Raw genomic sequence first — 9,608 nt, 5'->3', positions numbered from 1 at the left:
CTTAAATAAATAAATTCAATAAATAAATTATTATTCAATAAATTGAATAAACATTTCCATCCAACTTTTTACACAGCTTTTACCGTTTATTTCTTTTCTCACTCCTTTTTACATTTGTACAAGTTTAACGTTATACTTACTAGTGCTGCAGTCAGTTGTCCTGTTTGAAAAGGAAATCTTCGCTCTGAACTAAAAGCCTACATAATCCTTCCAACTTTAAAAAAAATGTACATAAGAGAGCGTAAAACACCCCTCCCTCGAAACCAACTCAGATTTTATCCAAAAGAAGGTGATCTACGTGTGTCAAATAATCTCCAAATAAGGAATAAATATATGGAAACTAAACTTTCCCCGAGCCTAGCTTTATTTCGATCTTTGTATTCTAAATCTTTTTAGTCGCCAAAAAAATTAACATGAAAGCGAAAATTCTCCTTGTGCAAAGCAATTCACTCAGATTTGAACATAACGATGCGATATTTCGATCTACCTTCGTCAGGTTACTTATTTGCCCCCAACTTGAAAAGTTAAAATATGAAAACGCCTCCTAAGTACTCAGATCTGCCTAAACGATTCTTGTGTCATCTGTGATCTTTTCATCTTTGTTTTGTCTTTGTTTCATACTTCAAACTTGAAAAGTATCAAATACAGTGGTGGAAACTCTCAACGTGCTCGGCAGCGAACTCAGGTTTGGTCGAAACGATCATCAAAAATCCACTTTATTTATAGTCAGTATAATGCAAATTAAAAATTATTAAAACTGTGCCTACTTATTAACTCGAGTTTTCCCAAAAATGAACCTCAAAACTTGATTATTGTTCTACGACCTGCTTCTCATTTACAAAGTTGTCATTAAAATGCTGTATCTACTACTGGACTTGAATTGTTGCCATCAACAGCTGGATTGGGGATGACGTTTTCTTCAACATCAGTGAGCTGGTCATTCTGAACTGGATTGAAAGCTTGGCCGTTGTGGATTGAGCCATTTGGATGTTGGCCATTTCGGAGTGAAACATGGCTCGGCAGAATAGTAGGGCTCTGAGTAAACGGCAAGGTTTGCCTCTTTGCTGATGTAGATGAGGACCAGCCGTCTCCATAGCTATCCAGTGGATATGCGGGCTCACCGTGTTTCGGAATATCAAGACCTGCATCAAGGAAATGTTTTCGCTTTGTGACTTTCATCCGATTACTATTATCAAATATCGATTTGAAGAATCTAAAGTCTTACTTAGGAATATCTTTTTGATAGTAAGAATAGTAATAATGCCAGCATAAACCACCTAGCAAATCCCCTCTCGGCCCCAATCCCCATTCTAAAAATTTACACTCAAGCTTCTCACCTTTCAACTCGATTTCTTCGCTGACTCGAAGCTGTTTTGTGAGGCGCAAAATAATAAAAAGGATGAAAGCCAGTACTGAGGACCAAGCCAAGATGACAATTACTCCTAGCAAGTTCCAGCCAAACAAACGGAATGAATGTTCGTCTGCGGCGTAAAATATTCCAGATTCCTTGTTGAAGATGGGAACAGACAGTACACCCCAAAAACCACCTCCGAGATGAACTGAAAAGAGATAGGAAAAGCACAAAAACAACGTCTCAAACATGAGCACTGAAATCCGAATTATATCAAATAAATATATGAATAGATTGTATTTATCAATCGACGGAGTTGCACATTCGTGTTCATTGGAGAAATGACCGCTTCATTTACACTCTGTATAAGAGATGTTAAGGAGATTCTTTCAGTGGTGAATTAATGTGCAACTCATCTCCCTTTTCCTTCCATCCTTCAAAGATTAGGCTATGTTAAAAGCGGTTTAGAGCAGTTAACATTCACTTAAGGTTACGTTTGGTTCTTCCATGTCACTTACCAGCGACAGCATCTAGGGGGTCATCAATCTTTACACGAAGCATGACAGTACTCCAAGCCACGTACGCCATCCCAGCGATGATACCAATAACAACAGCAGCATAGGGATGCACGACATTACAACCTGCGCACATGGCAACCTGAAAAAAAACAACCTCATTTAGGTCAAGTGTAAAGCTGTTTAAGGAATATCTTGTTCTTTTTTTTCTTCAGGACAAGGAATGTCTTCCATAGCCGTTTTTTATGGCAACTCTGAACATTTTTAACTTACCATTCCTGTAAGTCCACCATTGATCGTAAATAGTAAGCTCCAGTACTTGTCTGCAAATCCTAGACGTTTGATGAGCATGGCAGTTAGCGCACCTGCAGCTCCTGAAGAAAAATCGAATAAATAAGATCAATTCACTATTCTTGTATGTTACAGAGTGTGACTTGTCGCTTGTCGTGCAACAGTTGTTGTTGACGTATGCGGGTGGTAGTGTGCATTCTTCGTAAGATGTACGTTATTTGCTAACGTTACAAACTTCCTTTCCGCTTAGTCTAAAGCTTATGGCGGAAGTTTGCTTTATGCTGACAGCAAGTACGGAATACCATTGATCGCAGCCTCACGATTTAATTTTGCTTTCGAGTCGGACTGACTGGGTGGATGGCGCGAGTCGATTCTTGTTTTATGTATTTTGTTTCATGTTTTTTTGTCTTTGAGAAAACTATTTACGATTACTTCCGACACTCACCAAAACTTTCTCAATGATGGGCTATGATTTTAACGATTAAGTACAGGGGACTCACCTCCAAGGACAGTGTTGACAATGGCCAATGCTACAGCATTTGCATCACCCTCATTTGCAATGGCTGCCTGAGAGCCACCATTGAATGCCAGAAAACCAAAGAACAGGATGAATCCTCCCAAAGCTGCTTTCTGAATAGTGTAAGAATAAACGATTAATTCACTCATGGCTCAGACCTGATGAAAAAGAAAGGGGCATCAGTTGCACTGCACTGATAATGTCCTAAAGCCTTGGTCTTACACCCTACACATTTAGCTACTATCCCTAAGGATAAGACGTCTCCAGTCACAAGGTAACGAAAGACCAATTATAAGCGATAAAACGACTTGAGATTAATTCTAGTTCAGTTTAAGCGCAACCAGCTTAACTATATTAGCAGCAAGAATTCCTCATTTCGTGCAAATACAATCGTATAGATATTAAATCTCCTAATTATAAATAACAAATTAAGTTACTTCACCGGCACTGTATGGCCTGAAATCACTACAGGGACACCATGAACGAATCTTCCTATTCTTGGCCCCACAAGACCTGCTCCAACCAACGCCACAGCACCACCAACAACATGAACAACCCCACTACCAGCAAAGTCCTGTAAAAGGAAACGAAAGTGTAACAGAAACACTAACAGTAACAACAGTCACTACAAGAGTGTACAAGGAAAAATAAACTCCAGGCACTCCAACATTAGGTTCACTAAGGAAAAAGAGATATATCATAAAATACCATTCCTAAATGTTTTAATCAACAATGACACCCATTTTCCTGTTAGAAGTGTTTACAGTGAGAAAACCTTCACGGGCCTGTTGACTAATTATTTAAACTTTGTATCTTATTCTTATAAACTGGGTCTCATTCGCACTCTTGTAGATAGAGCCTACAAGATCAACAACTCATGGTTGGGTTTCCACGAAGATACCAAGAAACTTACTGAAATCCTTAAAAAAAATCTTTTTCCAGCCCATCTAATTGAAAAGGTTGTCAGTCGGTACCTCACGCTAACCTGTAACGAGTGCACTCCCCCGGTTTCCGACCTTTTATTTCAAATTACCTTACATTGGCCCTTTTTCTGTTGTCACACAAAAAAGGGTTCACCACTTTGTTGATCGTTATTGTTATAACATAGATATCAAGTTGGTCTTTTCATCTTTTAAAATAGGTAATATGTTTGGTGTTAAAGACCCTAACCCTTGTGGGCTCCATGCGTGTGTGGTTTACAAGTTTTGTGTGCGGGCTGTAATGCCTGTTATATCGGCGAAACCTCACGGCATTTATCCACACGTGAGCAGTGATAGGACCTCTCACATTTTCAGACATTTACAAAATTCTCAACAATGTCGCACTCTATTTAACCGTTTGAGCCTTAAGAGTGACTAACATTTAATTTCTCCTTACAATGACTCCCCTGAATCACACGTAAAGGTCACAAGAATGAAGGAAATGATCAGAATCCCTCGATTGTTAAACAAATTCTCCTTGTCAGCACCTTAAGAAGTGTGTGATGAACAGTATGGAGAATATGCATACTAATGTTAGGGTGTAAAACGTTAATTTAAAATAGAGTGCGACACTGTTCTATTGTTTTATTGTTCGATTTGTTCTATTTTTTGTTTTTTCTAATGAGCATTTTGTTACACACTTTAAGTTCAACTTTGTACTTTGTATAAATCAGAACTGAAGATGACAGAAGGACTGTCGAAACATGTTTTTAAAAAATATCGTATATTTTCTTAAATTCGTGACATATCTGGTGCTATCCAAACCCTATGAAATAAGTCATTCCCCGAGGTTGCAGTTTGCGGTTTCTTTACGTGCAAAATGAATCTTCTCTAAAGTTTCCTCGCTGACTGGCTTTATTTACAAGACAGACCAGTTCACCAGCCAGACCCAAGATTCTATAAACTGGTAATCTCTTGCGAGAACCAGTTTTGTCAGTTTTGGAAATTTTCAACACCCTTTAGTTTCAGAGCAGTAAAACCAGCTGGTTCTTTGAAAAAGGAAACTCCAATTTTTTTTTTCTTTAGGTAGAGGTTTTTTCCAATGTTTTGGTTAATAGTTGAACTTAAAAGACAATTACACAAAATTTATGACGTTTTACCTGGTATGTAACAGACATTGTTATATTGTCTTTAGTGTACTGCAAACCAGTGGCCAGCCAACCATTTTCATCCCAAGCCCAGTGAGTGACTACTGGGTACACAAAACCTGTAAGAGAGAGTTTTTGTATTGATTTGAGTCTCTCTAGATACCACTGTTAAAGCTAGGGGTGGAATCACATACCCAATACATGATGTGCTGATGAAGGAATAGTTCTACCCATCAGAGAAACCAAAAATTTTCAAAAAAAAAGGCAGAGCACTAATGCGCGAAGGCAGAAAATGTGGGGCTCCTTACACGAAGTGATTCCTTTGTATTGCGCTGCGCACTCTTTTGCGTGCATAGTTTTGCATACAAAGCCCTGAAAGCAGGGCGTGAGCTCCATCAACCAACAGAACCCGCAACAAAGCGACAGGCTGTCAAAGAGGAAAACAATGTGGCCGTTTGTATTTAACTAGCCTCCAAACCTCTTCTTTGTATTATCTTGTTTCTGAGGTCTTCCTATTTGTACTTCTCAGTTTCAAAAAAAAAAAAAAAAAAATAAATGAAGGGGATAAAAGTGTTTGTTGCTGTCTTTTGTGGACGAAAATTGTGTAGTGGAGATTACATGGCCGATATAGTTTTTTTTTATCTGTTTATTTTCATATGCACTAATGCCACAGAACAGTTCAATATAGAGCAATGTTTACTTTACCGGTCAAAAATACGGAGTAGACGAGATACGCCTTAAACTCCGTCCTTTCCGCCATGGCACCGCTGACAATCGTTGCTGCTGTGGCGGCGAAAACGAAATGGAAAAACCAATTAGAGTATTTGTCAGCTGGTAAATCTGCCAGCGCGAAATACTTGTGTCCAATAAAGCCATTGCTTTCCGCCCCAAACGCAAACGCGTACCCGAACAACCAGTAAGCCACTGCGCCGATAACTGTGTGAGAAAACACCAGAGTTAGAAGGTGCAAGTCGGAGTTTTAATTACAACGCCTCAACTGGAAAAATAATTACAACACTACCCAGTTTCGCGAGCATTGGCAAGGACATGAAATGGCATAAATTGAAACTATGTGCTTTCAGCTTTTTTTCCAACAACAGAATTGACTGTTTTCTTTCGATTGCATTTTCGGTCTCTGGTAAGACACAGGCAAGAGGAAACTCTATAACTTAGTGTCACCTGGCCTCCTTGAAAACCTCGACTTCATCGAGAGAAACTTACCCTTGCATAGAGAGAAAGCTAAGGACTTGGCTGTCTGCCTATAAAACTGAAAGTTAATCCATCACGGTTTCAAAGACAATCAAATGATTCGCAATTGCTAATTAGACGTAGAGGACACAAATACTAATGCTTATAAATCATTAGTTTCATTCTTTCACGGGAGGCTTTGTGTAATCCATACTTACACACATCCAAGAAATTCTTTATTAGGATGTTCGTCGTGTTCTTCGATCGCACTGATCCGGCCTCGAGGAAAGCAAATCCTGCCTGCATAACTGCAAAATATTGACATGAATTCAACAACCTGAATATTTTATACCATAATTAGTAACTACATAATACAGGACCACATATTCCTTTTATTATTATTATTCCTTTGTTATTCTTAGACTTGTCAAAGCATACCGGCAAGAAAGACCTTTGTGGCTCTGAATTCTGTAAGTATTTCCAAACAAAATTACATTGCTAGTTCGTTTAGGCGCATTGCTCGCATAAAAAAAAGAAAAATATTACAAGTCAGCAAAAGTCGTAGAAATGGTACAGGTTCTTTGTAGCTGTATACGGTGTTGAGGTTAAAGTAGCTTCAAGTAAAACACCCACACTTGAGTGTTTTATCCGAACTCCTTTCTTGTTGTTAGCAACGTCTTTGGTATTTTCTCTACCAAGCGCGGATTGGATGCTTGAGAGCTGTTTCCGTAGAAAACATATAGGAAATAGGAGTCACTCAAAGAATTGACCAAGAAAACTTTGGATAATTCTCTTCTATGTCCCAATGTTATTGTGCATGATAAGTTTATTAAATGAATAGATGCGCTCGTTTCTGCGTTAGTTTGTGAAAATGTTTGACCCGATAGAATTGCAACTGGTGAGTTTGAACAGGGGACTGAAAAACTGCAATGAGAAATGTAAGTTGTTTTCACAACGCCTATCACAAATATGGAATGAAATAAAATAACATGTATTAAATCACAGTGACTGTGGAGGTCCATGTAAACACCTCCATTATTAGACAATTTTCGAGAACTTACAAAAGATGAGGCATCCCATTAAAAGCAAAAATTGCTGATCTATGTTCCCTTGTAACATGGCTAAAGTCTTCTTGACCTCTAGAAACTCAGTTGCGCTGGCAAAGCTCATTTTGCTTTATTCAGTGGCAGCGAGCAAACGACTTCAAAGAGAGAGTCGAGGCCGTGAAGTCCAATGAGAGAATTGAATGTGGAATGTAATTTTTTAAAGGGTAATTAAAACGGGCAGTCTCTCGGGAGTGGACGCATTTAGAACACGATGAAACACTGGTGACTCATTTCATAAAATGGTAATTTTCTACGTGAACTCTTTTTCTTCCTCTTTGTTTTGCAAATAAGGTGTCTCGTGATATTTATGGAAGAATTGTTTGGTTATGATAGTATGAACGACGAGCAAAGTCCATGAAAAACGAAGAACACCCAGTCGAAAAAAATAGAAAACTTAACAAAACAGAACAGGTCAAAGCAATGACCAAATGATTCTTGTGGCAAAATCTTTCTTGCGGAAACGAGTTTATTTGATGGAATCTTAAAAAATCCTTTCTCATCAAAAGTCTCGCAATTACTCTCGCTCGGCAAACAGAAGTTTTGTTCATCTCGTTGTGTACGTGAGTCCATTTCCATCATTTCCGAGATGATCGCATATGATGACCAATAATCTTCGGGTCGATTTTCCAAAGTGCGAAGTAGATATTTCAGATTTTAGGTCTCAAGAGGACAATTGCCCAATGGATTGGACTTTGAACTCGGACTATGTCGTCATTGTCCAATGAGCTGTGCGTGGCGTTCATCAAAGTGACGATATAGTTTCTTGAGATAAACATCAGTTTTCAACTTTTCCTCTGTTTCAAAGCGAAAACAGTTTCGTCGTACTAACATAATCTCAAGCCCAAATGATTTTAGGTTAGACCGAAAGAAACATATTACCTTATCATTCCAACTCTGAATATGAGCTTCACTGTTCGTACAGTTCTTAAGTTAGAGTGTCTCGTACTTCATTACGTCCTTGCTTACGTGCTCTGAGGGGTAAACGGGTTTTGATTTATATTTGTGACACGTGCGATACAGCGATGTACATGAGGAAAGGAAGCCACCGTTTTGTTTCAACGACATCTTGGCAAACCTTAGCTGTGAACTAAATAGGACTAGAGCCATATGCAATTGACGTGTTACAGTAGAAATGTCAATGTTTTGATCCTAAGTTGTTGGTAGCAAGCCTCGTGACTGCCGCACTAAGTTAAATTCAATTTCGTGAAGTTCACGAATCATGAAAAACATATTACACCAAACGTATCCAACAAAATAAGTAATTAGACGTGATTATTTAATTTTCACATTATGATTTTCATATATTCACATTTAAAATAAATATGAGTTGTTGATTCATAAAAAACAGAACAGGTCAAAGCAAAAACAGAAGTACTATTGTTTATTTGTTCACTAAGCGGGTTGTCTTTGAAGTTAAAATGAAAGTTCGAAAGTTTAAGCTTTAGCTTGAGGAAAACAAAATTGTTGCTATTCGTTGTTTCGTGCTGAGTTGCTCAAGCTCGCAGCCAATCAGAGCAGAGATTTTAGGGGTGACACTGATCTTACTATAAAACAGTGACACAGAAGCGCGGAATGGGAGATCGCGATTCTGGGCTATTGATTAAATAAACGTCAACGAGGTCGTAACTCCAGGTTATGGCAATATAAAATGTAATGAATACAGTGTTCACATGGTAACCATCAGATATTGCGGGGGCAAAAAGAGACACAAGGTAGCCATACATGGGTGTACAAACAAGTAACATATTTCCATACTATCTAAATTTAAGCGCCTTAACTTAATATTACAATAAGCTGGAGTTTTACATCAAAACAGACAAAAATTAACTTTTTGTGATTATTCGGAGTGAAACCATCGCAAATTTTAAAATTGGTAACTGCCAAAATAAAGTACCGAAAGATTATTTGCATAGGTGGGTGTACGTCACTGAAAAGTGTACATTGAAAAAGAAAAAAAAATGAAGATATGTTTCTTGGAGACACATTAATAACCAGAAGGTCTCACAAGAATAACCAATCACCACTGTTAAAAAATGAAGAAATGGTTTTTACATTTCTTTTATTAAATAACTAATGAAAGAGGAACGAAAACCGTGTTTACATACGCTCATGTAAAATGGTTTTATGGCCAATCAGAGCGCGCGAACTATTTGAATATTTTATAATTCATGTTGAATTTTGGGTTAATCGAGATTGTCTGCACGCATAGCGAAATATAATAAAATTAATCATAACGCCCAAGAGAAAGAGTTAAAGGTCTGCCACAAATAACAGTAGGAGGGATATCACCAGGACCATATTTGTGAAAAGGGAAGTTATACTTACAAAATATACAGCATCCCATGATCACCAAAAACATTTGGTCGAGGTTCCCGCTTAATCCTTTAAAACCGGCTTCAAGTTTTTCAAACTGTGCGTCGGCCATTTCGACTGTTACTTCTGTTTTACTTCCTCAGAAAATGATAGTAAAGAACTTAAGTGTTTTTGGCCTTAATGGCTGATGAAACACTCGCCAAACAACAACGGACTTTATAGGTCCTATTCACTTTGTGAAAATGCTAATTTTTTACGG

The 9,608-nt window shown here is 38.0% G+C and overlaps 1 protein-coding gene across 2 annotated transcripts; it reads right to left on the bottom strand.

Annotated features, from left to right (window-relative positions):
* Positions 1 to 72: 72 nt before the first annotated feature.
* On the bottom strand, positions 73 to 9,604 carry LOC131792529 (putative ammonium transporter 1). Of its 2 annotated transcripts, none has more exons than XM_059109918.2 (10): positions 6,992 to 7,105; positions 6,149 to 6,238; positions 5,448 to 5,678; positions 4,755 to 4,861; positions 3,117 to 3,248; positions 2,658 to 2,787; positions 2,140 to 2,240; positions 1,870 to 2,008; positions 1,338 to 1,559; positions 73 to 1,142 (listed from the first exon to the last, which is right to left on the bottom strand). In XM_059109918.2, the coding sequence occupies exons 1-10, from the start codon at positions 7,098 to 7,100 to the stop codon at positions 850 to 852; spliced, it is 1,554 nt and encodes a 517-aa protein (XP_058965901.1). In that variant the 5' UTR covers positions 7,101 to 7,105; the 3' UTR covers positions 73 to 849. The 2 variants fall into 2 exon arrangements, with proteins under 2 accessions (XP_058965901.1, XP_058965902.1); XM_059109919.2 differs by lacking the exon at positions 6,992 to 7,105 and adding an exon at positions 9,362 to 9,604 and having other exon boundaries at positions 75 to 1,142.
* Between the last annotated feature and the right edge of the window lie 4 nt (positions 9,605 to 9,608).

This window comes from Pocillopora verrucosa, chromosome 8, assembly GCF_036669915.1.
Source record: "Pocillopora verrucosa isolate sample1 chromosome 8, ASM3666991v2, whole genome shotgun sequence".
NCBI lineage: Eukaryota > Metazoa > Cnidaria > Anthozoa > Scleractinia > Pocilloporidae > Pocillopora > Pocillopora verrucosa.
This window is presented reverse-complemented; position numbering and strand designations above follow the sequence as displayed.

Coding starts and splice junctions, on each gene's coding strand:
- LOC131792529 (XM_059109918.2), bottom strand. CDS start 7,100: ATGAGCTTTGCCAGCGCAACTGAGTTTCTAGAGGTCAAGAAGACTTTA. Junction 5,679..6,148: donor AAAGAATTTCTTGGATGTGT/GTAAGTATGGAT, acceptor TTTCTCACACAG/TTATCGGCGCAGTGGCTTAC. Junction 3,249..4,754: donor CAATGTCTGTTACATACCAG/GTAAAACGTCAT, acceptor TTCCTTTTACAG/GACTTTGCTGGTAGTGGGGT.